The sequence below is a fragment of the Panicum virgatum genome, chromosome 9K, assembly GCF_016808335.1.
Source record: "Panicum virgatum strain AP13 chromosome 9K, P.virgatum_v5, whole genome shotgun sequence".
In the NCBI taxonomy this organism is placed as follows: domain Eukaryota; kingdom Viridiplantae; phylum Streptophyta; class Magnoliopsida; order Poales; family Poaceae; genus Panicum; species Panicum virgatum.
The window spans coordinates 15,777,111-15,804,402 of record NC_053144.1 but is presented as its reverse complement, the minus strand read 5'-3'; the positions used below and the strand labels follow the sequence as shown (position 1 = coordinate 15,804,402).

The 27,292-nt window shown below is 44.8% G+C and overlaps 6 protein-coding genes across 10 annotated transcripts; 3 read left to right on the top strand and 3 right to left on the bottom strand.

Annotated features, from left to right (window-relative positions):
* Nucleotides 1-257: 257 nt before the first annotated feature.
* On the top strand, nt 258-1,931 carry LOC120647753. The gene is made up of 2 exons (XM_039924605.1): nt 258-824; nt 1,911-1,931. Exons 1-2 carry the CDS (start codon nt 258-260, stop codon nt 1,929-1,931), a joined length of 588 nt encoding a protein of 195 aa, XP_039780539.1.
* On the bottom strand, nt 1,509-5,181 carry LOC120650372 (protein ENDOSPERM DEFECTIVE 1-like). Its single transcript, XM_039927488.1, has 6 exons — nt 4,155-5,181; nt 3,935-4,054; nt 2,987-3,103; nt 2,756-2,845; nt 2,189-2,296; nt 1,509-2,049 (listed from the first exon to the last, which is right to left on the bottom strand). Exons 1-6 carry the CDS (start codon nt 5,112-5,114, stop codon nt 1,984-1,986), a joined length of 1,461 nt encoding a protein of 486 aa, XP_039783422.1. The 5' UTR covers nt 5,115-5,181; the 3' UTR covers nt 1,509-1,983.
* A 317-nt stretch (nt 5,182-5,498) lies between these two features.
* Nucleotides 5,499-8,281, bottom strand: LOC120650371. 5 transcript variants are annotated; one of them, XM_039927486.1, is made up of 8 exons: nt 7,988-8,281; nt 7,118-7,298; nt 6,972-7,011; nt 6,793-6,863; nt 6,316-6,410; nt 6,100-6,167; nt 5,904-6,014; nt 5,499-5,811 (listed from the first exon to the last, which is right to left on the bottom strand). In XM_039927486.1, exons 2-8 carry the CDS (start codon nt 7,293-7,295, stop codon nt 5,634-5,636), a joined length of 741 nt encoding a protein of 246 aa, XP_039783420.1. In that variant the 5' UTR covers nt 7,296-7,298; nt 7,988-8,281; the 3' UTR covers nt 5,499-5,633. The 5 variants fall into 5 exon arrangements, 3 of the variants coding, with proteins under 3 accessions (XP_039783420.1, XP_039783421.1, XP_039783418.1); XM_039927487.1 differs by having other exon boundaries at nt 7,118-7,295; XM_039927484.1 differs by having other exon boundaries at nt 7,118-7,350; nt 7,988-8,280.
* A 2,152-nt stretch (nt 8,282-10,433) lies between these two features.
* Nucleotides 10,434-13,410, top strand: LOC120650370 (serpin-ZXA-like). The gene is made up of 2 exons (XM_039927483.1): nt 10,434-10,945; nt 12,398-13,410. Exons 1-2 carry the CDS (start codon nt 10,529-10,531, stop codon nt 13,175-13,177), a joined length of 1,197 nt encoding a protein of 398 aa, XP_039783417.1. The 5' UTR covers nt 10,434-10,528; the 3' UTR covers nt 13,178-13,410.
* A 1,235-nt stretch (nt 13,411-14,645) lies between these two features.
* On the bottom strand, nt 14,646-17,543 carry LOC120650369 (serine/threonine-protein kinase SAPK10-like). Its single transcript, XM_039927482.1, has 8 exons — nt 17,042-17,543; nt 16,766-16,942; nt 16,596-16,649; nt 16,351-16,443; nt 15,883-15,975; nt 15,588-15,692; nt 15,405-15,503; nt 14,646-15,321 (listed from the first exon to the last, which is right to left on the bottom strand). Exons 1-8 carry the CDS (start codon nt 17,216-17,218, stop codon nt 15,031-15,033), a joined length of 1,089 nt encoding a protein of 362 aa, XP_039783416.1. The 5' UTR covers nt 17,219-17,543; the 3' UTR covers nt 14,646-15,030.
* A 4,679-nt stretch (nt 17,544-22,222) lies between these two features.
* LOC120650368 (protein tas-like) lies at nt 22,223-26,634 on the top strand. Its single transcript, XM_039927481.1, has 9 exons — nt 22,223-22,530; nt 23,226-23,439; nt 23,523-23,618; nt 23,731-23,814; nt 24,131-24,291; nt 24,937-25,054; nt 25,464-25,599; nt 25,757-25,935; nt 26,037-26,634. The coding sequence occupies exons 2-9, from the start codon at nt 23,236-23,238 to the stop codon at nt 26,274-26,276; spliced, it is 1,218 nt and encodes a 405-aa protein (XP_039783415.1). The 5' UTR covers nt 22,223-22,530; nt 23,226-23,235; the 3' UTR covers nt 26,277-26,634.
* The last annotated feature ends 658 nt before the right edge of the window (nt 26,635-27,292 follow it).

Below are 27,292 nucleotides of genomic sequence, written 5' to 3'. Positions count from 1 at the left end.
AGCATGCGCCGCCCACGCACAAGAAATCCAGTCCGATAACTATGGTAACAAAACCCAAATCCAAAACGAAGCTGGCCTGGGCGCCTGGCGGCCGCGCCTTCCACGTCCATAAATGCAGGCGCTACCTGCGCCGACGTCCATCCCCCGATCCGCGCCGTACAAGAGGGCAAGGACACCCATCCGCTCGGCACGGCCATGGCGGCGGCCGTCGTCCGCGCCCCCAGCGACCACGACCTCATCATGTTCGTCCTGCGCCGATGGCGGCCGCCGGGACCGAGCAGCAGCAGGGCTTCGTCGTCGGCGGCGGCTTCGTCCACGTTGCCGACGTCTACTCCGTCGCGCCCGAGAAGCTCGCCGAGCGGTACGCGCCCGCGCTGGGCGCTGGCGGGATCTGCTGGTACTTCGTCTGCCCCGCGCGCTGCCGCTACCGGGCAGCCAAGGCCGGCGCGCTAGGCGAGGGGTGCTGGACGACCTCGGAGCCCGGCGGCGCGGCCTGGCCCGTCAGGGGGCCGGACGGCCGCCGCGTTGGGCAGTCGCGCGCGCTGTCCTACGGGGCCTGCAGGACGGCGGCGCCGCGGGCCGCGGTCACCAGGCACGGCTGGTGCATGGTGGAGCTCGCGCTCGACGACGACCAAGACGGCGGCGGCGGCGGGGGCGGAGGGGGAGATTTCGTCCTGTGCAAGATGTTCAGATCGCCTCGCAACGAGGCGTCGTCGTCGTCCGCGGCCGTGCCGGCTCTCGTGTCCAGCTGCAAGAGGAAGGCGGCTGGCGACAGCCACCCGGAGGCTCCACCCTGCGTGCGCCAGCAACTCATGCAGGCAGGGGTTATTTTTTTATTATTATTAGGAGAGATCAATCATACTAATTTATATAAAAATTTAATCAAAATTCAAATGTCCAATATAAATTTGCCTCTGCCCGCCCCCCTGTCTCCGCCCTTGAATGCAGCGTTCATTCTGATGCTCCATGCGACCATGCGCTACTCCATGTGCTAGCCTAGCACGAAGCAGAATCTTGCTGGGTTCATCCTAGCACACCAAGTCCTAAAGAGAATTTTACATGCACGAAATTATAAATAAAATTTATTTGTAAAACCTTGTCACGGATGGATGCAACTTTACGCGATGAATCTAATGAGCCTAATTAATTCATAAGTTGTTACAATAATGCTATAGTAACCATTCTTTAATTATATAGTCAAAGATCTCATTAGATTCGTCTCGCCAAGTAGCCCAGATTGAAGTTTGCACGGAGGGGTTGATTTGCACCTAATATATTCCCTTAATTAATACTCCTAATTGATGATCAAAGTTTGCTAGAGTAGTCTAGCGCTACTAAACCAAATAGCGCCAGTGTTGTCCCTGTTGGGAGAGGATTGACTATATAGTGTTGTCCCTGTTGTCCATAAAAGCTTTGATCCATGTACGGAGCTCGGCAAACTCTGCGCTACGAATAAGCCACATCAACTCGAAGCCGAATCACAACCCACAATATGATGCTCCACCACCTGCTCCAGCATCCATGTGCTGTCCAATTTTGTTCTTGAAGATCTTTAGTTCTTTATACAGATGATGATTCACATACGCGTCAAAGCGTGGGACGTGAGAGGATGTTTTCGTTTCTAACACAAACATCTCTGAGCCCTTGACAATTTTACTACTTCTATATATAGCAGACTATATGTTGCTAGCTAGAACAAAAGCTGTACTACAACCGATTAGATATTTCTTGATCCGAGGACCTTTCCTGAGTCTTCTCTATCAATATGTTCTGAGCCCCTCTATATCATCTAAACTTGACTATAACTACAAGTCTACAATTAACGACATTTTTGTTCTACTATGATTGCCCAGAACAGCTATACAGGATTGTGTTAGCAACACATAGTCTGCTAACACAATCTTGTGTAGCTGTTCGACATTAACAGCTAGCGGCCAAAATTTGCTCCACTACCCAACCTACAAGATTATTGGCTTATCGCCTTCATGTTTTTTCTTTGTCTTGACTTCTCAGGTGCAAGAGTTGTACCCTCAGGCTGTCTTCCATCACCTACACAATTGGAATGTCTAATACCATCAGTACAGCGTAGCATCACGTAAAAAGCCAAACATATTGCCACATACGAATGATTGAATAGAACTGAATTTATGCCGATCAAGGTAATCATTTTGTTTTGATGAAACCGCACCTGCATATTGAGCGCTTGATGTAAGAGGTTGGCACACTCTTCAAGCAACATTTGTTCGCTTCCCACCACTTCTGCAAGGCTGGGGGCGATATCCTCAACTTCTTGAAACTTAATTGCAAGATTGTCAATTAGTTCCAGTAAAAACTCGAAAGGAAAATGATCATAGAGGACTGTTTTTTTAGTAGTGGGAGGAAATCAGCAATCCATGTGCTAGGACGTGACACAGGTTATCGATTCCCATTTACTAATAACATTAGTATCTATCACCACATTAATCATTACGACCTGATGTATTACTTCTAGCAAAGAACTCCTAAAAGAAAACAACTATAGTCATAGACCACGTCAGATTGCTCCACAAGGTATATTCTGGATATTTCTATTGCCATGTATGAAGCAGCAGTGATACTGGCAACTATTTTAGCTCATGTTGCTTTATGGTTACATTACCCAAGAATGCTGCGAATTGATGGTATTCACTTTCATAAAAAGGAATGGTGTATGAGGTCGCACACCCAAATGCAAGATGTGAATCATGGCTACATCAAATTTTTACATTCTCTTTACCTTTTCAGATAGTTTTTCAACAGAAGGAGGCAGTTCTTCCAGAATTTTCGTTGCAGATTGAAGAGTTTCATTGATGCCTCCAATATTGATCTGAAATATTATCACAAGCATAAGTGTATAAACAATGGACACAGTATACCATAAGAAATTAAAGAAATTGATGTGTAGCAAAATGAATAAACTGGATCAGATATAAATAGCATGTCCTTACTTTTAACATTTAAAGCTTACCGTAATGTTCCCTCTGGTCAGAACACATGATGAAGCAGCATGGAGGGCTGCTGTTCCTCTTCCGAGGCAACTATAATGTTCTGTCTCAAGTTCACTCCATTGTTCCAAGAAAGGCATCTGATGTTTAGAATGCACAAATACTGATGCGCGTAAGTCAAGAATTTGATACAGACGTCTTCAATTCATAGCCTTTCAGCAGGCATTGGATGTTAATATTTAAATTTAAGTTGAGAGAATCCAATATGCTTCACTGATGAGTGCATAAAGATTTATGAAATGGCTCTATTTGAGCACCGTTATGATGAGACAAGTGAGAAGCAGAGGATTGTGACAGAAAACAGAGGTCAGAAAATGTCCATAAAACTGTCAGATGTCTTTTTAACAGTGAAGGAAAGACCGTGCTAAACAATAACTTTGTTTTGAAATGGTGAACTTATGCAATGTGCATGCATAGTCAGAAGAACAGCCGAGAGCTCATATCAACCAATATTCTAAGGTTGGTTGGACACTAAGAAAACTACTTCAACATGAGACTTATCCAAATAACGAGAAACTATTGACATATATTCTGGCTACCTTCCTAGTGCGCAAGGCACCACAGTGCTGCCTCATGCACAACTACTGCCCTCAGACCCTAGCCATAAAAGTATTCTGTGCTATACCTATTCTTGAGGAAGCTGTGATTAACTAGGGATGAGTGCATGCTCTCCCACAAGAAAAATGCACCCAATTGTTTTGTTGTTCCTAATAAGATTAGTGTTTTGTGATCAGTTAATATAAGTATGGATAAAACCATATGGGCAAAGCCCATAATATGTGTGTAACTAATTCCATATTCTGAAAACCAAAAGCCACTCACATAGCATTCAACTGTTTTCTTCACCACGATGAGGTACCTAAAGCTACGTCCACATTTTTTAGAAACAGCATAATACAACTTTGCCGTACCTGAGCACCAACAACAGAATGCACCCTCTCCAACATCTTGAGAAACTCCAATTCTGCCTTCTTTTGTGCAACAGATTCCTGCAGACCAGCCATCCTCACCGAGAGCCCATAGAGTGATGTCTGTAGACCCAACAGACAAATAACACCATGATTACCACAATCAAGCATCCAATCAAAAAACAGTGGTGAGACAAGGGCTACAACTTAAAGTATTCATCACCTCAGCTGCTGCATTCTTGGCCATCGCCACCGCCTCCGCTCGGGCATTCAAGAACCTGTACTGCATGCGGCTATTTTCCAGAATCCGCAGCTGGTGCACATCCTCCTGCTTCCCCGCACCCTTGTTGCCTCCGATCACTGCGCCCTTCTTGACCACTACCTTGTGTGCAGGTGTCTGCGGCGGCTTCACCGGAGGTTTTGGAAGTGTTGGTTTGCATTCTGACAGCGCCACGTCGAGTGCGCGGAAGCAGAATGGTGGCCGCCGGGACCCTTCTGTCATTTGCAGTGATGACCCAACCTCAGAGCACGGGGCGCGGCGAGGGCAGGGCGCTGGTGCGCAGAAGTCGATGGCCGCCGCCGGTGCGTGCGAGGGCTTAGGCGAGGCGCCGCGGAAGCTGAAGCTGGCGCGCGCTGGCGTCGACGGCCGCGCGCAGCCCCTGCGGTCCTGGAGCGCCGCCGCGGCCACGTTAGCAGAGGTTTTGGACGGGCGGAGGATCCTCGGGCTGGGAGTGGCGGTGGCGCGGGAGGCACTAGCGGCGAGACGAGCGGGCGTGTTCAGGCCATCCGGGCCCGGGCGCGGGCGGTGCATTGCGTCGAACAGGTCCGGGGCCGCGCAGAGCTTGCGCGAGCCCGGCGTGGGCGGCGGGCGGTTCTCGTCGATGAGGCCGAAGACGAAGGGGCCGGAGGCGGAGGCGGGGGCGAGTGCGTCGCGGTGGTGCTGCTGCGCGCCGCGTGCGGGAGACGGCAAGGACGTGGAGTGGGGCGACGAGGTGGAGAGGCGACGGGCCTGGGCGGGGAGCGGCGCGGAGAGGTAGCGCGAGTTCACCTCGCGGACGCGGCAGCGCGGGCGGGGGCGCTCCGCGGACGGGAGCGGGTCCGGAGGCGGCCGGCCGGGGGCGGACGAGGCCGGGGCAGGCGTCTCACCCGGCGGCGGCGCGGTGGAGGCCGAGGCGGCGGCCATTGATTGACGGAGACGTTAGTGGCGTACGGGCGGCGGCGCGGTGGAGGCCGAGGCTGCGGCGCTCGGTGGAAGGCTGGAAGCCGAGAACATGTTGATGTATGCGCTTCAAGTTCAAACAAGAGCTTTCACTAGTTTAAAAAAAAACAGAGAGCTTCAAGTTCAAACTTCAAACAAGAGCTATCTGTTGTGGCAAAATGGCAGAAATGATAAATGCATTTCTTTGTGGAAAAATGGCACATTGCGATGTTGTGAATATGAGTACTTAGGAACAAAGTGGATTGAATTGTGGACAGTATTTAGGGCGGAGCTATGTTTTTGTGATCATAGGAGGTTGGGGGTGCAGAAAATTCAAAAATTATGGATGTTGTGAACCACATAAGGAAGTGGTGAGACACAAAGACAATATTTGATTAGTATAGTATAAACATAAGGAAGTATTACAAAAAAAAGGGAAATTGGTGTACTGATCTCTCTCTCTCTCTAAATTTCACTATACAATACAGTCATCGCTGGAAGTAGTCAGTACATAAGGTTGGACTTAACAAAATTCAGGCTTAAAAGAATATCCTCCAACTGTTTCAGCTTGGGATCCAACTCGGCAGCATTTTCCTCAACATAATCATCTGCGGGAGTACGGTATGCATCAACAATCGCCTTTCCTTTATCCAGGACCGCAGATGGCACAGTTTGCAACAGACTGAAAAGACGGAAGGAAAAGGTGAGATGTGAGTGATGACTGATGATCCCTATTGATTTCAAGATGTAGATGGGCTTTTCATTTGCTAGTACTTGTCTAATGCTCCAAGGGCAACACTGATCTTGCTCCTCATGGTCTCAACGGATGCTGAGGGGTCGTTCCGTGATGCATGTAGTAGCAGCGAGTCGAGATCTTCCAATGCTATAGGAAAACACAGGAAACAAATGTCATAACCTCTCACAGTTTATTCTGCAAAGAAGTGCACTCGGGAAAGAGGAACATGCTTACCGTAAGCATTCGTCCACAGAGTCCGATGCAGCTTTGCCTTGACCATTAGTGTCGGCATATGGTGCCACCTGCATTAAGTTTTTTGTCACACGAATTCAGTTGGCATCATTCGGATGACGAAATTGCATTATGCTAACACAACCTATCAGCCTATCGCGGTATCGACTTGTGCATGAAAGAACATGATTAATGATTCATTGATCTTCACTAACTTACTGCCCGAATGTTGATTCGTAGAGATGATGCTGGTCCGGAGCGAAGTAATGATCTGGTCTTGTCGAACCTTGGTTTCTCAAATTCTAAGGATTTCTCTGCAATGAATCATGTACAGGAGAATCTTTTATGGATAGGCTCTATCATATTAAAACACCTACTCGAAATATTGACATTTAAAAAAAAAATCATAACAGTAGCATTTTTAGTCAAAATAAATGTACATTCATCTGTAGCAGCAAAGTAAATAAGAAGGACCGGTTTGTGTCTAGTTTCAACAGATTGCACTATGAGAAGCATTCAAGCAGATAGAAATTAAGGATTCGAATTTGAAGTACCCAGAAAGAGAGACTCATTTATGACTAAATATAATTCATATTTGACACTACTTGCCGTGCATCAGCCAACGTTGCCCAAAGTGGTACCAATTAAGATGATATTGTGGGATACTGATTACCCTACTTATCAGTTGTGAATTACCTAGATCAACGAACTGGTCAATAGTCAGCAGCACAGCTGGAACATAGGTCTCCAGAGGCTCCAGCTTCTTCCTGACGGCAACAATTCAGGGACAGGAAGAGGAAATAAGGTGTTCTGCAAAACTAATGTCACAGTGCGCAGGAATCCAAAGCAGGTGAGGGCAGGACAGGGCTGAATACCTCTTGACGTACTTGTCTAATGGACTGGCCGCGTCCGCCCCTGAAACAAGCGGCAGTTCGGGCACACCAAAATCAGTCGCGCGCACACGCACAGCGGAACCAGGTCGCCGCTCAAACGGAACACAGGAAATGGAGATGGTACTCACGCCCGACAGCAGTGGCGAGCCAGGCGGCGATGCCAGCCAGGGCGACGGCGCGGCGGCCCGACGCAGGCGAGAGCGCGGTGTCCGTGACCTGGCAGCATCGGCGCTGGCAGGGCCGAGGCGGGGACGGGCAGATGTGAAGCAGTGGCGGAGCCAGGATTCTAGAGTTGGGTATTCCCATCTTCTAACTCAAAAAAATGTTCAGTGAACAGTAATCCACCCCCCCTATATCAAAACTGATAATAAAAAAATAAAGGTACAAGTTCTTCAATTAATCAGTTCTAAGATATCCATGAAATGAAAAAAAAAACTTACAAAATGCATAAATAAAAAATTACAAAGTAGCTCTAACTTTCTGTTGCTTCGTGGGTTCTAAGGGTAGCTTTAACTTTGCATTCCTTCATGGCTTGGAAGCGGTTAATGATATCACATTCGTTAACTTGCAAAAAGAACTCGCGCTAAATGTGACCAAGCAATCATTCAAATATTAATCCCCCATCTTATTTCTCAATTTATTCTTCACATAGTTCATGGCAGAAAATATTCTCTCAACACTAGCAGTGGCAACTGGAAGTACTAGCACCAATTTGAGAAGCTTGTAAACAACATCATGTCTATTGTGCATCTTTGTGTTAACAAGCATAATGGAAAGCTCCGCAAGGCTTTTCACTTTTCTAAACCTTTCATCTCTACGCACTTCAGTAAGCAAGAGTCTGAGTGCAGATGGAAGATGGTTCGTCTCTGTGCTTGTGAAATCACTATGATAAAAACTGAGCAAGCTTAATCAACTTGTCTTCGTCCCAACTAGCAAAGTTATCGGTAGGACTAAATGCAGCCATGCACATGAGAGAGGATTGGTATAGATGTGCTCACCTTCCTCCTCGCTCACCCAAGCGTCAGCTCTCCGCCGGTCGGCCCTCGCAGCCTCGTTGCCTTGCCTCGCCCTCAGGGCTCAGGCGGTCAGGCCCTTCTGGCCACGGCCAGTCGCCGACGGCCGGCCTGTCCCAGGCTCCCAGCCTCCCCGCGGGTGCGGAGTCAGGACGGCATCCGCCGGGCCTGGGGTGGATAAGTGGATTTGGGGGATTGGGGAAGCAGCAGTGCGGCAGGGAGAAGGGGAGAAAGGTTTCGGGGCGTCAAACGTGCGTCTCTGTGCGTGCATTCCGCGAGAGAGAGAGAGAGAGAGAGAGAGAGAGAGAGAGAGAGAGGCGTTGCTGGGCCGGTGGGGTGTGCGGCTGTTTACGGGCCAGTTGCGCCGTTGGGCTGGCTGGTGGATCGCTGGGCTAGAAACAAATAAACAGACCCAGCTTTATATATGTATATGTTTATAATCCCTCAAAAAAATGTATATGTTTATAAGCTTAAGGTATGTTTGATTTTTTTTCTAAAAAATTTAGGTCTTTAGTTTTTCTTAGAGCAAAAGTTAGGTATTTTTGGGAATACCTAGATATCACTATAGCTCCGCCCCGGGGCGCGGTGGAGGCTGTGGCTGCGGCGCTCGGTGGAAGGTTGAAAGTTGAGAACATTTGATGTATGTGCTTCAAGTTCAAACACAGCTTTCACTAGTAAAAAAAAAAGCGCTTCAAGTTCAAACTTCAACAAGAGCTATCTGCTGTGGCAAAATGGCACAAATGATAAATGCATTTCTTTCTGGCAAAATGGCACATTGTGATGCTGTGACTATGAGTCTATGAGTACTTATGAACAAAATGGATTGAACTGTGGACAGTATTTAGGGCGGAGCTATGTTTTTGCGATTATAGGTGGTTGGGGGTGCAGAAAATTCAAAATTTATGGATGTGCTGTGAACCCATTTAGGTTGAGGTAACTGGTTCATATAAGAGCTCACTAATTAATTATCCAATCCAACACCTTAATTAGCAAGGGTTAAGGTTACTTTGGGATTACCCGCAGCAAAAAAAATGTTACTTTGGGATTGATACATGTAGGTGTGTGGATCCTAGGAAATAAATTTTAGTCCTCTCTTGTAACACCGATTAGATGGACTAAATGAGGGCTAATTGCAAAACTAATTGCAAAAAGTCACGGCTAATTGTCGAAATAACCCCATTAAGCCTAATTAGTCATAATCAGTACATGTTACTGTAGCACAATATTGTCAAATAATTATGATCTAATTAGGTTTAATGAATTCGTCTTGACAATTAGCCTCAATTTATACAATCTATTTTATAATTATCCTACATTTAATGTTTTTAGTGGGTGTCCAAATATCCGATGTGATGGAACTAAATCTTTTAATCCTTGAAACCAAACAAACAGATAGGGTGCCATGCGGCCCATGCCTCGGCACCTTTCCCTCCACCCCTAAAAATAGGGATGCAAGTGAGTATCTAGTGATATTTTCTGAGTCAACTAAATAATTGCAATAGCATATCATTCTAGTTCATTTCTCATTTTAAATTATAATACCATCCTAGTTTTTTTATCAAGTTTTTGGATCAATCCAATGACCCAACCTACATATAACTTGCATCCCTAGCTGGAGGGTATAAAAGATTGTGCAGGACAGATTGTTAATAGAAAAAAAAATACGAGATAGAGATCACAATGCATGAGAGTCAAAGCAAAACGCAACAAGCATAAATACATGTCCCATGAACTATTAGATTATTTTTTGCGGGTCCCATGAACTATTAGATTAGAGGGAGGATCTAGGTAATTGCTACGTATAGCTCGTACTGGAAAGACACTACTTCATCGAATCATAAGTAGTTTATTTGGATATCATTCGGTTAAATGTTTATAAAATTTCACTTACAGTACTCCCTCCATACTGGTAAAAGAAGTTGGTTAGGACAAAATTTGAGTCAAACCTTAGAAATATAAATTATGAATAACTCTCAAGTTGTTGAACTAAAAAATATGAAAATTATATGAATAGATTTATTTTGAAAAATACTTTCATAGAAATATACATATATTATTTTTTGACAAATATTTTTATATAAACAAGAAGTCAAAATTGTGTTTTGAAAATCGTGTCGTTGTCCAAAACGACTTCCTTTACTAAGTATGGAGGGAGTATCTTTTAAATATACTTGGATACATTAAGGATTTGAAGATAACACATAGTTTTTTTTTGAAGAAATTAACACAGTTTCCTAAGCATGCATTATCTTCAAAAGTACTTTCATAGTATCTTAGATTTTTTTAGTACTATTCTATTATGTGCAGTATCAAACGGCTTGAAAACAGGTGTTAGAAAACTATGGGCCCTGTTGCGTTGCATTTGCATTCTCCGAGGGTCGCGCACTCGCGCTGTCCAACAATAATTATATAATAACCCAAAACACCCCGCAAGACTTGGAAATCGCACGACCCCGATCAGTCCTCCACTTTCCTCTCCGGCGAGCCGCGAGTCTCATCCAAGTGGGCCCAACCGACCGACCGACTATGGCCGCCGCCGACATCCGCCTCTCCATCGCGCACCAGACCCGCTTCGCGCTCCGCCTCGCCGCCTTGCTCTCCTCCCCCGCCGCCGCCGCCGCACCCGCCGCCAACGCCGCCTTCTCCCCGCTCTCCCTCCACGTCGCGCTCAGCCTCCTCGCCGCCGGGGCCGGGGGCGCCACCCGCGACCAGCTCGCCGCCACCCTGGGAGGCGACGGGCCAGGCGCCGCCGAGGGCCTCCACGCGCTCGCCGAGCAGGTGGTGCAGGTCGTGCTCGCTGACGGGTCCGCCGGCGGCGGCCCGCGCGTCGCCTTCGCCGACGGCGTCTTCGTAGACGCCTCGCTGAAGCTCAAGCCGGCCTTCGGGGAGGTCGCCGTGGGCAAGTACAGGGCCGAGACCCAATCCGTCGACTTCCAGAAAAAGGTTTGATCCCCGTCCCGGCGTGCTGCTTTTTAGACTTGCGAACTGCCACCGTAGTTACTAAAGAAGTAAAGATTGTTTGGCTGAGAAATGAACAAATCTTGCTATGTCCGCAATGGGGCAGATTTGCTAGATTAGCTGATTTCTGCTTAAGTGATTATGAAATGAGACTGTAGAGGTTCCTTAATTGGCATTGGGAACAATATTTGAAGGTTCCCTGATTAGCATTGGTAAAAATATTTGAAGGTTACTTAAGTGGCACTGGGAATAATATTTGAAGTATCATGATAAGCACAGTTCTGCGTTATACTGAGGTTATATGCTTCATAGATCTAGATGTTTTTAGAGCTTTAGAGCATCTCCAGCAATTTGGCAAATCGAGTTGCCATCTTAGATTTTTGGCAAAAACGTTAAAAATACTCCTCCAACAGTTTGGCAAAAGACTTGGTAATTTTTGGCAACTTGGGAAAAACCAGCCTCCAGCGCGTAAATATACGCGCGCGGCGCGCGGTTGGCATCGTGGTTTCTAATCAGGTGGGAGGGTGAAAAAAAAATAACAGAGAAGGGTTCCTGATTTAAGTTTTCAAGAGGTGGAAGAGCATAAATATAATTTTGTTTCTCTCAGGGTTCCTGATGTAAGTTAGATCTGGATTTGGCAAGTGAATTATGCCAAACTGTTGGAGATAAGCTCTTTTTTTACTTGGCATATCTTTTTAGAAGTTGGCAAAACACAAGATATGCCAAGTAAAATATGGCAAACTCTTGGAGATGCTCTTACTTCTTCCCTAATCTTTGTAGCCTTGAATCTTGCACAGAAATTTGATAAATTCCATTCGATATTTGATGGGTGCTGGCCTGTGAATGAGTACAATATATGGATGCTATTTTTGCAGTCTAATCGGCAAATTCAGGATTTAGGACCCTTCTTTAGGATTTGTTGTTCGCGCTGGGTGCATCCTTGAGATTTTGAAGGCTCTAGAGCTGAATATGTAATTTAGACCATTAGGAATGTTATAAGTTGAAACATTTAGAAAATGTGGATATGCAGTTGAATGTATCACCATTTTCTCCAGTAGGGTTCTGCCGTGGTTTATTTTACTATGCATATGTTGTTGTATCTTGACCAATTAGATAGTAATGTGAACTGTTTCGTGTTGCATATAATTTCCTTCTCATAAGACTGCCCTGTGATGATGGTAGTACATTGATTTTCGGTTCACTTCCCACTATCTAAAGTCTGTTTGATTAGAAATGGTTTCTGTTTTGTCTGTTTGATTAGAAATGGTTTCTGTTTTGTCTATCTTGGTGGCACATTTAATATATAATGGCTACCTCGGTTTATTCTACGTACTTGTATTGTTGCACTGTTTCAATTGTTTTGGGAACTTCAGGATGATTTTGTTTATGCTTTTCACATCATTATGAAGCACTGATATATTCATTCTTGTTGCTCAGGCTGCTGAAGCTGCTGGTCAAGTGAACTCATGGGTGGAAAAAATCACATCTGGTCTGATCAAAGAGATCCTCCCCCCAGGTTCAGTTGACCACACCACCAGGCTTGTTCTTGGTAATGCGCTCTATTTCAAAGGAGCTTGGACTCAGAAGTTTGATGCTTCTAAAACCAAAGATAGCGAGTTCCGCCTTCTTGATGGGAGCTCAGTTCAAGCACCATTCATGTCCAGCACAGACAAGCAATATATTGCGTCTTACAATAACTTGAAGGTGCTTAAGCTTCCATACCAGCAAGGTGGGGACAAGAGGCAGTTCTCCATGTACATTCTTCTTCCAGAAGCACAAGATGGCATCTGGAGCTTGGCTGAAAAGTTGAGCTCTGAACCAGAGTTCCTGGAGAAGCATATCCCAATGAGAACAATTCCGGTTGGGCAGTTCAAAGTTCCCAAGTTCAAGATATCCTTTGGATTTGAAGCATCCGATTTGCTAAGTGGTTTGGGACTCCATCTGCCACTGAGTTCAGAAGCAGATCTGTCGGAGTTGGTTGATCTGCCAATGGGACAGAACTTGTGTGTTTCATCCATTTTTCACAAGTCGTTTGTGGAAGTTAACGAGGAAGGAACAGAGGCTGCAGCCGCATCTGCTGTAGGGATTAAGCGGCTTATGCTCTGTCTGCCTGTGGATTTTGTCGCAGATCACCCATTCCTGTTCCTGATCCGAGAAGATACCTCTGGTGTCGTGCTGTTTGTTGGCCATGTGGTCAATCCCCTACTTGCTCCGTAGTGTTTGTTCTGAAGTCTGAGGCGCTGCCTTGGGGTGATTCCTTCCGGCGCCTCGTGTGTAATCTACTATATATTTTGTGTCTGAGTAAATAAGCGGCTTGATCGATGTATGTAAAGGTTGCGGGATGATATATTCGATAATTACTCTGCTATATATGGTGCTTGGTCATGAGATGTGACATGCTGCACTGTGCTTCTGGATGAAGAGGAAATGCTGATATGCAATCTTGATGATGAGTCAGTTCAAACTTAGTAGGACTAAGACTGAGTACATGATGTGCGATTTCAGCGCGGCTATGCATGAGGGTGGAGATGTTAGTCTCGATGGGCAAGTGGTGCTCCAAAAGGATATTTTTCGGTATCTAGGATCGATGCTACAAAAGGATGGTGATATTGATGAAGATGTTAGGCATAGAATCTCAGCTGGCTTGGTTGAAATGGCGTCAAGCTTCTGGCATCCTCTGTGACAGGAGGGTGCCACAAAAGCTAAAAGGCAAATTCTATAGGACAGCGATTCGCCCGGCGATGTTATATGGTGCTGAATGTTGGCCCACAAAAAGGCGACATGTCCAGCAACTGAGTGTAGCAGAGATGCGGATGTTACGGTGATTTTGCAGACACACAAGAAGGGATAGAGTCCGGAACGAAATTATTCGGGAAAGGACAGGGGTGGAACCAATTGAGGAGAAATTTACCCAACATCGGTTGAGATGATTTGGACATATCCAACGGAGGCCTCCTGAGACGCCAGTGCGTAGTGGGGTTGTTAAGTGTGTCGATAAGGTAAAAAGGGGTAGAGGTAGACCTAAACTGACTTGGGATGAGTCGGTTAAGAGAGACCTTAAGGATTAGAATATCTCTGAAGAGGTAGCTTTAGATAGGAGCGCTTTGAGACTAGCTATCAGCGTGCCTGAACTGTGACCTTTGTGTCTTTTGGGTTTCATCTCTAGTCTATTCCAACTCGCTTGGAACAAAAGGCTATGTTGTTGTTGTGATTGTGTTGGCTTAGTTAACGAGGCGTGCTGAGCGCAAAGTTCTTATTTGCTCGCTCTTGAGATATCTTTAACATATTTGAAGTTCCAGGTAAGATACATTGAAGATAGTTTCTAATGTGCATTGTAAATTTCTGAAACATCGTAGTGTGAGCCTGCTGATATTGTGAACATTTAACAACATGATCATCTGGTGCAATTATCATCTGTTTCCTTTTGTTTTTCGTATGCAAGTCTTGTTTCAGTGGCAGGTACGGAAGTTGCTCAGCAAAATCTCTCCTGTTCAGATGTGGAGGTTTTCCAAACCCAACAGAGGGGAAATGGTTACTGACTGCATATGTTTATTCTTTTTTCAGAACTCATGTCTTCACTTTTTTTTTAACTCTTTGCCTTCTATAAACTGAACACTTAAGGCCGCTCTGGTCCGATCTCCGGCGTGTTCTCAAAAACTTGCAAGATGAACATGACACCAAGCCATAGAGAACGGCAAATTGTAGCATCTCTTTATTTGCCTACAGCAAGATACATACTATGATACAAACACAATCGAATAATACAAGTATAACACTGTCCCTTAGTTGGGGTGTGTAGAGACGAGGGTTCTTCTCAGATGGATGAGACTGAGAACAGCAGCGGCAACACAGGCACATCCAAAAAGGCTAACTGTTGTACAACACTGGAGGTGCACAAAACAACAGCCAAAACAAAAGGATGGTGAAAGGGGCATCACCGCATCAGGCATGAGCTGCACCGGCAACAGCACTTGCACTGTACTACTACCCACAGTTCACATCCCCTCTCAATAATCTATGAAGCAACAGGGGATGATACGCATTGCTTAGTGGAAGAGTATTTGGTGACATCACATAGCATAAACGATCTCCCCACTGCTTTCTAGGTCGAGATCGGCGTCTGAGTCAAGGTCCTCCATGTCATCATCGAGGTCAAGACCGTCGTTCAAGAACTGGTTGATTCCACTAGAACCAGCTGCTGGTATAGTCGCCTCGGCCAGTATCTGCATGATCTCATCCATGCTCTGCATTGGCTGCTCTGGCTCCTCGTACTGGTTGCTCATCGTGCTGTCATCCATTAGGTCGGCTGGGAGGTTCTTCAAGAACCATGGATGGTTTCTTATCTCAGGGATGGTGATCCTCTATATATACAATGTCAGTGATTGGCTCAAAGGAAACATTGTGCAAAACCTAGGGACCCCATAACAAAGCTGAAAGTACTCACAGTGGCTGGGTTGGCAACAAAAATCCTAGAAATAAGATCTTGGCACTCTGGAGATATGTGGACATAATCTGGAATTGAGTACTGCACACCCAATATTCTCTGTCAAATAAATCGCATTAGTATCTGCAATCAAAATATTCAGCTGATTCAGAAACACTGATGAAAATATGGCTGCAATGAGACCTGAATTGTCTTTCTGAAATTCTTAGGCTCATCCGGGTCCTCAAATGGATATGCACCAACCAGCATCACATAAAGGGTTACTCCGCAAGACCACACATCAGCAACCTTAGTTTAGTAACAAAATGTTATTGGCTGAACTAATACTCCAACATAGTTCCCTATCACACATAGCTACACTCTACGCATGCAAAAAATTGTAAATGCTTTGTAAGGAAAATATCTTGCTCAAGTGGAGAACAAACACATGTGCATTGCCAGAAACAGTATGGATAATCAGTAGAAACACAAACAATACCTTTCCATCGTACTCTTTCTTCAGAAGAACCTCAGGAGCAATGTATGCAGGAGTTCCCACTGTAGATTTCGGCTGAGAATGTAGAACTGACGACTGCAAGGCAAAAGAAGTTATAAGCAGAGCAACAGTTCAGGGACACATTCCCCATGGTAACAATAATGTTTAAAAGCACACGATAGCAGTTTTTTTTTTAAAAAAAGGAACTCGATAACAGCACTTAGTAATAGAGTTAAAACTACAAAGTCTACAACTGCCTTCGTCTTCGCATTATATAAGCAGATGATTTCAGTTAACTTCTTTTTCTCCATTACATCAAGGCTCGCTAACTGCAGTTGCTATTCAATCCTACTCCTCATTTGGTATAGTAGCAGAGTAAAGGTGTGCCCTGTTAACTGCAACTACTGTTCATTTTCACCTAATTTTGTATGTAAACAGGGTAATTTTGTACATCTGGAGCATCGGCAGTACCTTTGAGTAGCCAAAGTCGCATATCTTGAGGCGAGGGGCCGTACTCCCATCCAGCAAGGTGTTCTCCAGCTTCAAGTCTCGATGACATACTTGCTTGACGAAAAAGGTAGGCACAAAACAGAGCATTTTTAGCCAAACAAACCAGACCAGTACAGCACGGAACTAAACATGGATGGTCAACATGCCATATCTGGTAATAATACAGGAATAATAACGCAACAAGAAAAAAAGGGTTAGAACAGTACCATGGAATGGCAGTAGCTGACACCTGATATGAGTTGCTGGAAAAAGAAACGCGCCTGAAAGGTGGGAAAGCTTTGACAGGTGATTAATCAACCATGTACAGGAACGGCAACAGGAGACAGCAATCAGCAAACAAGCATGCAGGGGTGATCAGAACGGAAAAGCAACGGACCTCGTCCTCGCTGAATCTGCCGGCGTTGCAGATGCGCTCGAAGAGCTCCCCGCCGGAGGCGTACTCCATGACGATGGCGAGGTGCGTCGGGGTGAGGATGACCTCCTTGAAGCGGATGATGTTGGGGTGGCGCAGCGAGCGGTGGTTGATGATCTCGCGCTGCACGTTCTCGTCAATCTGCAGGGGAAGCAAGAAAAGAAGCCTCTGAAACGGGGGGCCGATCGAGCAAAGGCAGGCGAGCAGCAATCGAGCAAGCGGCGGCAGCAGCAAGCGCACCTTCTCGCCGCGCTCGATGTACTTGACGGCGACGAGCTGGCCGTCGGCGCGGTTGCGCATGAGGCGCGCGATGCCGAAGTTGCCGGAGCCGATGTCGCGGACGAGCTCGTAGCGGTCGCCATCGTGCATTATGGGCATGTCCATCCCGGGCCCCACGGTCACCGCCGCCCGGTCCATCCTCGGCTGGCCTCCCTCCCTCCCCGCGCGCCTCCGCCTCTAGCCTCTCCCTATCCCGCCAGCGCCGCCCAGACCCAGAGGCCAGAGGTCGCCCGATCAGTCCTCCCACCAGCACCAGCAGCCCAGCACCCGACCGCGGCGCGCGTCCCGTGACCCCGCGATCCAGGAACCGAGCCTGGCCCTCCCTTTTAGCTCCGGGGCGGAGGTAAAGGCGGCGGCGCTGGCGGGGATTTGGTTGGGGCCGGATTGGGCGGAGGAGGAAGCACGCCTCGTGATCCCCTCTCCCCTTGTCTCTCTGCCTTGTCCCTCTCCCCTTGTCTCTCTGCCTCGTGATCCCCTCTCCCCTTGTCTATCACCTCGCCCTTTTCCCCCACCTCGCTCGCTGCCTTTTTATTTATTGATTGAGTACCTATACTAAAGTGCCAAGAATTGGCGCGCTCTCAGAGGCCTTGCTACTGTTTGCGGGCTCCACGTGGGGGTCTGTGCACTGTTCACGTGAGTCCCACAACTATTCACATGGGACCCACATACTATTCAGGCGGGACCCGCGTGGGATCCGCGTACTATTTAGGCGGGACCCATGTGGGGCCCACGATTCTATTAAATTAGTCTTTTTATCTTAAAAAATATTTTCCTTCTTATTTAATAATACAAAATATATTTAACTACTTCCTACATACAAAAAATAATAACTAAACTTTGTATACTACATTTACATGTGGTAGTTGTACTACTTCTTGGGCTTCGATTTCCCTCCGTAAACCCACAAAATATAATTAAACTGTTCATTCATTTCTAATCTTACTTTTTTTCCTTCTAAAGTAATTAAACTATACCTACTGACACAAAAAAATCCTAAGGAAAAATTACCTGTACCTCTATACTACAATGCTTGAGATTTGCGCGCTCTCAGACACAAAACTACTATGCCGCTTTACTGTAATTTTTATATCTAACTCAATACATCGATACGATGTTGCTTCGAACATAGTAACAGATAATATCTTTCTATTAATATTTTAGATCCACGTTTTGGGTACAGGCGCGCGTAGCGCGCCAACCTGACTGTTTAAGTGGGGCCCACGTGGGCCAGGTACTGTTCATTGGGCCCACATGTACTGCTTAAGAGGGGCCCGCATACTATTCAAGTGGGGCCTGCGTATAAAATATATTTAATTATTTTTTATATAAAAAATAATATGATTTTGTATACTGCGTTCACATGTAGTAGCCCTACTGTTTGTATACTACAAAGTGGGGGCCACACCATTTGCAACCCATGCACATTTAGTGTGCCCCACTTAATGGACTCACGGTATTATTAGGTGCCTCTATCATTTGAAAAAAAAACATCGATGATGATTTCATATAGAAAATATAAAATAAATTAAACTTTTACTATATATATGAAAATAATAATTTTGTACACCACGTTCATCTACGATAGCTCTAATACTTTTTATAGTTTGTTTCACGTACATAAATTAAAAAATAGGATCAATTATTCTTTCATCACTAATTTTATACGTTACTCTGTCAGCTATTTTTACTCACACCTAAAAGTCAACGGATTTCTAAAAAAAATTATATTGTGCTTAGATGACCATTATGATAGCATAAAATATCTAAATTTAATATTGGATTGAGTACAACAAAATATAAATTTATGTTTCATCATTCTTTTCAAATTAATATCTTTCAAATAGACGTGCATCGCGCGTCAGCCTGCCTAGTTATTTATTATTATCGCCCTCTTGCTCTCTCCCTCCCCACTGGTGGTCTGAGGTCTCTCACTCTGTTTCGCTGTTCCACTCCGGCACCAAGCAATAGTATTTTTTCTCTCGTGCCATTTCCGCAGCAGTCTTCAGCCATCAGTTAGCTAACAGTATTTTTCTCTCACAACACTCTAGCAGCAGTCTCCAGCGCTGTTTCGCCAAGCAAGAAAAAAATGTTTTTTTTTTGTCCTCTGTCCTCTCGCTCTGTCCCAGTGGGAAAGACGATGGGCTGGGATTCTCCTCGCCCTCCGCGCCCGAACCTAGCTCACGCCGCCATGTGGGTCCAGATACCCATCTTGTCCCACCTGTCACTCACCGCCGTTGGTGGCCGACGTCGGTGGCCGGAGGTGGGACCAAGTCGTCAGTCAGAGTGCAGGGATGGCGGAGAAATATCTTCGAGGTAGCAGTAATAGTCAAAAAAGTGCACGTGCGGAGTTACCGGAATGGGCTCCCGGTCGGTTAAGACGCGTAACCGGCCCAGGATGGGATCGGACGGCTGTCAGGTGGTCCGTACTGAGCCAGTGAGCCCTGGACGGCTGAGAACGGACTGCCGGGTGGCCGCGCGCAGGGGCGATCTCGTCATTTCGCGATGCCGACGAGCTGGGCCGGTCAGCCTCTCTCGTGATGATTAATTAGTAGGTCGGCTGGGTTTGCTTGGGCTCCCTCTTCGGCTGGCCTCTGCTGGTGGGCAGCGACGGGTCGGATGCTTGCGCAGCCAGGAGGCGGGGAAAGACAACTTTTTTTTTTTGAAGTGGGGGAAAGACAACTGAAAGCAAAGCTGAAGCCATATCTCGAATTAAGGTCAGCAAAGCTTGCCTTGATCGGCTGGGAGATTCAGCCACCCATAACAGTATTTTCCTCTCACACTAAATCAGTCAGCCAACCAGCAGTATTTTTCTTTCACACCAAATCAGGCAGACAGCCAGCCGAACAAGACAGCTTCGTCTACTGCTTCTCCGGCTTCTCCGCGTGCTAGTTCATTTTCTGCCATCGGCCCCGTGCGGGCTTCTTGCTACAGTGTTCAACAGTGTTGCACAGTAGCGCTGCAGTAATAAACAGTGCCCGCAGCAGGCGAAGCCGAAGCTGCCCGAAGCTGTACTGTAGAAGTATTGTAGCGCGAAGCAGCCGAAGCTCCGTTTTTCAGCTTCGCGAGCTTCTTCCCTCACACTGTACTGTAGCATCCCGGGGAGCTGGTTCAGCTTCAACCTACAGTATAGCACGGTGCTGCACTACTGTAGTCAGTGCGAAGCTGAAGCACCTCTGGGCGGAGCGGTGCCAAAGGCGCCCTAAGGCTCTGTTTGGGAGGGCTCTCGCCGGCTCCGGCACTGTAGTGCTACTGTAGCGCGGAGCTGGCGGAGCCACCCAAATCGGACTTCGGCGGCTTCGTGAACAATGCGCGTTGTCAGTGAGAGAGAAGAGAAGGGACAGAGTGAAGCCGCTTCAATAAACAGTGGTGCTACAGTATTATGCGTAGAAGAGTCGGAGCTGCTGAGAGCCGTCCCAAACAGGGCCTAAGACTTCACCTTTTTCAAAATCAGAAAAGAGAAAAAGATTAAAACTTCACTACTCATAGTCACTTGTGTTAGATAATCATACCGGATATTTGGATGTTAATTAGAATGACTAAACATGAGCTAACTATAAATTAATTGCATAAACGGAGACTGATTGACAAGACAAATCTATTAAGCCTATTTTATTCATCATTAGCACATGCTTACGGTAGCACAACATTATAAATTTATGGACTAATTAGGCTTAATGAATTTGTTTTGTGAATTAGCTTCCATTTATGTAATAGGTTTTCTAATTAATTATTTAATACTTCTAATTAATTAGTATCCAAATATTTGGATGTGACTGGAATTAAAGTTTAAAGTTTAGTTAGAGGATTCAAACACCCCCAAAATCATTACAAATGACCCATGGAGGAATAGTGTTTTCAGTTCTGTGAGGTCCTATCACTATAACAAATTTTTGTTTTCAAATATATAATATTTATGGTAAATTATTTATTTATTTTAGAATTGACTAATCAGATTGTGAATGATGAAGACTAGAACTCCATGTGGTAACTGATAATAAGGTGAGAGCTGCAGATGAATAAATATTGTGGCGCTGGGTAACACAAAGCACAACTCGACCCGGTAGCGGAGGTAATTTGAATACATGTATGGAGTATTAAATAAAATATGATTACAAAACTTATACAGATGAGTTGTAAATCGCGAGATGAATTTAATGAATATATTTAATCCATAATTTACAATAGTGATGCTACACTAACCATTCGCTAATTATAGATAAATTAGACTCATTAGATTCATCTAGCGATTTACAACTTATCCGTGCAAAAAAAATTGTATATATATATTTTATTTAGGACCCCAAAATAATAAAATTTTCTTTCAAAAAATTTACGCGGAACTAAACACGTCCGGAATCTATGAGGAGCTCACACCTTCTTCCTCCTCCATCTTCACTCATTTTTTTCATTTTTCTACCTGGTCTGTGTGACGACGACTTGGAGTGTCGAGGCGGTCAGATCCCAAGCAGATGGGCTGGGCCTAAACGGCATATGGACTTGTAGAGAAGTCAGCCTGGGCCTGTGCCGGCCGCTCGCCGGCAGGGCACGGCACCCGGAAATCCTATACATCGTCCATAATTTTTTTTCTTTCTCACCTTCTGCTGTTTGAGATTCGTGCAAATTATTCCATTTGTTAGATCTTCTCAACCCTATCTTTTTTCCTCCTTTCTTCTTCCTCCGCGCACTACCGCCGCCCCCCCTGCCGCGCAGCTGCCTGCTGCTGCGCGCATGGGTGCTGCGCCCCGCTCCGCATGCAGCATGCTGCCTGCGCTGCCTGCTGCTGCGCCCCGCTGTGCGTGCTGCCACTGCGCGCATGCTGCTGCTGCGCGCCGCTCCCGGCCGCCGTGGTCTACTGGGGTGCGCGGCCGCTGCTCCGCCGCGCCTGCCTGCCTGTGCGGGAGCGCCACCGCCAACGCCGGAGCCGGAGAGGAAGAGGGCGACCGGTGTTTTTTTCTCAAAAAATGTTGATGCAAGTTGATAAATGTTGAATCAACTATATTTAAATGTTGAAATAGTTTGTAAAAGATGTTGAATCTAGTACTTCAAAATATTAAAATATTTTTCAGAAAATGTTAAATCTAATTTGGGTCTAATAGACTTTATGGATACATTGATTATTCGTGTACCAGAAGTTATATAGGGATCCCCACGGCACCACACCTCGCTTCCGCCGACCGCCGCCCATCGCGCCATCGTGGCGGGTTGGCCACCTCATCCGCCTCGTCGGCTTCACCCCCACCCCCACCAGGAAAGAACATAGCCGCACCACTTCTCCACTGCACCAGTCCTCTTGCTTCGGCTCTCCTCCACCCCCGGGGGGTTTCTCTGGCCTTCGGTGCAGGGTACTCTACTCCACTGTTGGACTAGATCACAGCTGCCCCTCTGTTCGCCGGTGCGCGTCGGATTGGCTTGTCCGCGGAGGCCAGAGAATCACCTAGACCGGGATACAGGTACCAGTCCTCCTCTTCTTTCTATTGGGCCTTGTATTTTCTGAAAAGATAGAAGTAATTCAAAAGGTTTCTTGTGGTTGTGGCCTGCAATACGTCCCAAATTTTCTATTCGTTTGTCCCTGACGATTCCTCGGCCATGTCGATGTAGAAAACTAGAAATTCGTATTCTTTTCGAGATTGAAGGACAAAGAACTCCACAAGCAGTTACCTGCAGCATTGGTGCCTTGGTAGGACAGTAGGATCAGTGCAGGAATCCGCCAATGGGTTCAACCTAGTCTTTCCCTTTCTTTTGCAGTTTTGCTATGCCTACTGCTAATAATTTTATGGACATTAAGAAAGTAAAGTAATCAATTTAACCACTATGAAGAAGTTATTTTTGTTACCCATGACATGATGCAACATGTGCTGACTAAGCTTCCATGGAGCTTCTCAAGGCGTGTCAATGTTTAGAGTCAAGAGCCATGGAGTTCTTCGCGTCCCACGGATGACCGTTTATGCTACACTCAATAATATTGGATGCTATGTGTCTTAAACCTTTGAGTATGATTGTAATAATTGTGGACTGATGCCCCTTCCATGAAGGGTTTGAAGAACTTTTCCATTATATAAAAAAAGGCCTTCTACTTTCTGAAGGCATGTTCAATTTATGGCACACCGCACACCTGACCATTTACTTGTTGATGTGCCATATGCAGGAATTTCAGTATGCAACAAATGGCCATGTCAGCGTTTGCGGTCACCTCACCTTCATCGCATGGCTATGCCTTATCAGCCCTTCATGCCCGTCATTCTCAAAGACTGCACATGAAACGCATTTGCAGCCAGGTTCGGGCACTGGCACAAACACAATTGCAGTACAAGAAGCTGGGAGATTCAGACCTCCTTATCAGTGAGGTCACTCTTGGAACAGTATGTACAAAACTGGAAACGAGTATTCTCCTTACTGTCAAATACAATTTCTGCATCTCAAGATTAATCCTTTTCTTTTTCAGATGACTTTTGGAGAGCAAAACACAGAAAAGGAAGCTCATGATATGCTCTCTTATTCTTTCGATCAAGGCATTAATATCCTTGACACCGCAGAAATTGTCAGTGCATAGTACTTTCTTGCTTTTGTTGACTATCTATCTTGTATTTTGAAGTCTAGTGATCGATATACCTTTTTGTTTTTCAACTTCCATTTTTCCTTTTGATCTGTAGTACCCTGTTCCAACGAACAAGGACACTCAAGGAAGTACCGATCTATATATTGGCAGGTGGATGCAATCTAAGCCGCGAGACAAGGTAACCTAAATAGTGTAGGCATGAAACTCAAAGACTTATATAAACTCACTATCTCTCTATGCGGTTAGTTTATTTTTGAATCGTCTGTATGACTGTATGTGATTAGTGATTCTTACGTGATATGCAAGTTTACACCAGCATTTGGGGTTTAGAAGCATATTTTTACTAATAACACTACGCAAATGAGTAAAGAGTAAATACTGCTCAGTCTTTACAATTCACATTCCCTAAGCTTCCCACTATGTGATGGCATGTTTAGAGGACCTGATTGACACTGACAGATGGGTCTTGCGTGTTTTGTTTCTGTCCATTTTAGATAATTTTGGCGACCAAAGTTGCTGGTTATTCAGAAAGATCCACTTTTCTTCGGGACAATGCAAAAGTAGTGTGTGTTGATGCTGCCAATATCAAAGAAAGTGTTGAAAAGAGCCTTAAACGATTGTCTACAGACTACATTGATTTGCTTCAGATACACTGGTCAGTATCAGATTGATTCACTTGTTGGCTGTATGCCTGTCAGAAACCATAATTAGGCTCACTTTGTGTGTTCAGTATTTTATATGTATACTTTCAAACATTCCTTTAAATAATTGTATGCATTTTGTTCTCGTAAAAGAGGAAGTTATGTGTTATGTTATAGAAAAACCTGGCGAATGTATTGACAGAAGCCACCAGGCCTTGTCATGTAAAACAAGGTCTGACGAAACAGGCCCCGAAGCCGAGGCGCATCTCCATTCTCATTATTTGTATAAGGTTCTGCACGTTCTATTGCTTTTCTGGGCAATAGAGAGAGGAAAAAGCTAATGGGTATACATGAACTTTATTCTTCTTGCTTTTCAGTCTGAGTTCCTTATAAATCATGTTAGAACATACCAGATACTCGACTATATACATTTCAGTTTATTTCTTTTGACCCTTGTTTTGTCAGCTTAAAGTAGTTGTTTCTTGTTTCATGTATTTATTTTACACCAGCTTAATTTGGGTGCAGTTTCACGAGTTCTTTGATTGCTCATGTAAACTTGTTTTGATAGGAGTTGGATTTTATTGGATTGATATCTGATTTCCAATTTAACTGAATAAAAGAAACATTCTTGGTTCCAATGTTTTGCTTTACATCTTCAGGCCAGATAGATATGTGCCACTATTTGGTGAATATAGTTATAATCCAACCAAATGGAGGTCAAGCGTACCTTTTGAGGGTCAATTGAAGGCCTTCCAGGAGCTAATTGACGAAGGAAAGGTGAGCTTTTTATAATTGATATTCTTATATGAGCAAGGTAGTAACAAATAAACATTTTCTCTTGTATGAGAAAATATGACAATTACATAGGTAAATATGTGGTCTTGACATGGATGCAACTTAGCACATGTGCTGGTACAGTGGTACATATATTTTTGTTAAAAAAATATGTTAAATAACATGCATCTGATAATAGCCGCATAAGTATTGGTTACTGAAATAGCTTATCAGCATGTAACTACTGTGTACGTAGAGACACATTGAATAGTTTCTATTTTTTTTGTCTCAGTACTGATAGCTCATTTCAGAAGACATTCAATAATATCCTATTTATTTTTTAGCGGAAAGAATATCATATAAAGTCGTATTATTAAGCATTGTCAAATTATGAGGTATGTCTCTGTTTTAGGTTCGCTATATTGGTGTTTCCAATGAGACCTCATATGGTGTAATGGAGTTTGTACATGCTGCTAAGACTCAAGGCCTCCCAAAGATTGTGAGCATCCAGAACAGTTATAGTCTAATTGTGAGATGCCGCTTTGAAGGTGACAAGATTTCATTGATCCATTCATTTTATTCATTGAGCTCTCTTAGTTATGCCATCATTTCTGAAACCGTATCAAATTATTGAGAATTTCCTTTGATTTCTCATACAAGTAGAAAGATAATGCTGCCTTTTAACTTAATTTTGTTTCATCATAGTTGATCTTGTTGAAGTTTGCCACCCAAATAACTGCAATGTTGGACTGCTGGCCTACTCTCCGTTGGCTGGTGGTGTTCTTACTGGGAAGTATCTTGATGCTAACACTGACATTTCAAAGAGGAGTAGGCTTAATCTCTTCCCTGGATACATGGCGCGCTACAATGCCTCTTTGGCAAAGGTATGATTATACACTAGAACCAATTTTTTTGTGCCCCAACTCTATGGAGCTTTCAGCATTGGTGTGCATTTTATTTTACTTTGGTCAACTTTGTATGGCAGGAAGCGACAAACGAATACGTAAAGCTTGCCAAGAAGCATGGGCTAACTCCAGTCCAGCTTGCACTGGGCTTTGTGCGTGACCGTCCATTCACTGCCAGTTCCATCATTGGAGCAACAACCATGGATCAGTTAAAGGAGAACATTGATGCATTCACCAGTGCTCCACGGCCACTACCACAAGAAGTTCTCGACGGCATTGAGGATCTGTTCAAGAGATACAAAGACCCAGTAATCCTCTAAATGTCTATTCACCATTTGGACGAAAAGAACCAGCAGTGCTGAAATCATACAAAGATCAGAAAATAGTAGCATTTATGATAGTAATATTTTATTAATGCAGATAGAAATGTTTCTTTGTATCTTCTTCCATTTATTTTATGGATACTACCATCAAAATGATTTTTTTTTGCACTCTATGTAGAAGTAGATTTTCATAGTGAGTTCGAAGGGAATACATTCTCTTATACTATATTAGTAAATGTATGAGGTTTTAGATTTTAACAGGTCTCCAATACACAAGTTTGACCAATTCTTTTCATGTGTCAATATTAGTAAAGGTTGTTAAATTACTACATTATGAAAATATTTTTCATGACAACCCAATGATACTATTTTGATATCAGGTATAAGTTGCTATGAAAAAGGTTTGCACTGCTGCTTTTGGTGTACATCTGAATTTAGCTTTGGTATTGTTGCATAGTATACCTAATTTGTTGAGCTTGTTCATCGTTGGGCTGTAACTAAGCTATCCACAGAGTTCGGCACATTCATTGCTGCGAACGTGATTTGGCCTGAGCTTTTGCTGGTTAGGACTTTGCGTTCTGTGATAACTGATAACGCTCAAGATTACCAATCGGATTGCGTGGAAGCATAACCAATTTTCACGCTGTTTGGTTTCTGGAAATATGACACGAGTGACGAGTCTGGTATGATGTCATTCGTACAGCTAAGGTAAACAACCAGCTGCAGGTCCCAGTGCCGCCTACATGTTGACATACCTCAGTAGTTCAAATTATTCAGTAGAGCCTTTGACACCATTTCAAGCATTCACAGAATCATTGCTTCTGAGCTTAAGGAGGCTACATGCAAATCATGTGGCTTCAGTTTGATCAAGATTTCAAGCTTTGAGCTTGCAAAAATTTCCACTCAATGAGGAGACGAATGACATGGAAAAACAGTCGCCAAAAGCCCCAGAATAGTCAGGGTTAGTGCTACCCCAAGAAAAGGTTAATACTGGCTGCTCAAACATCTCCCAT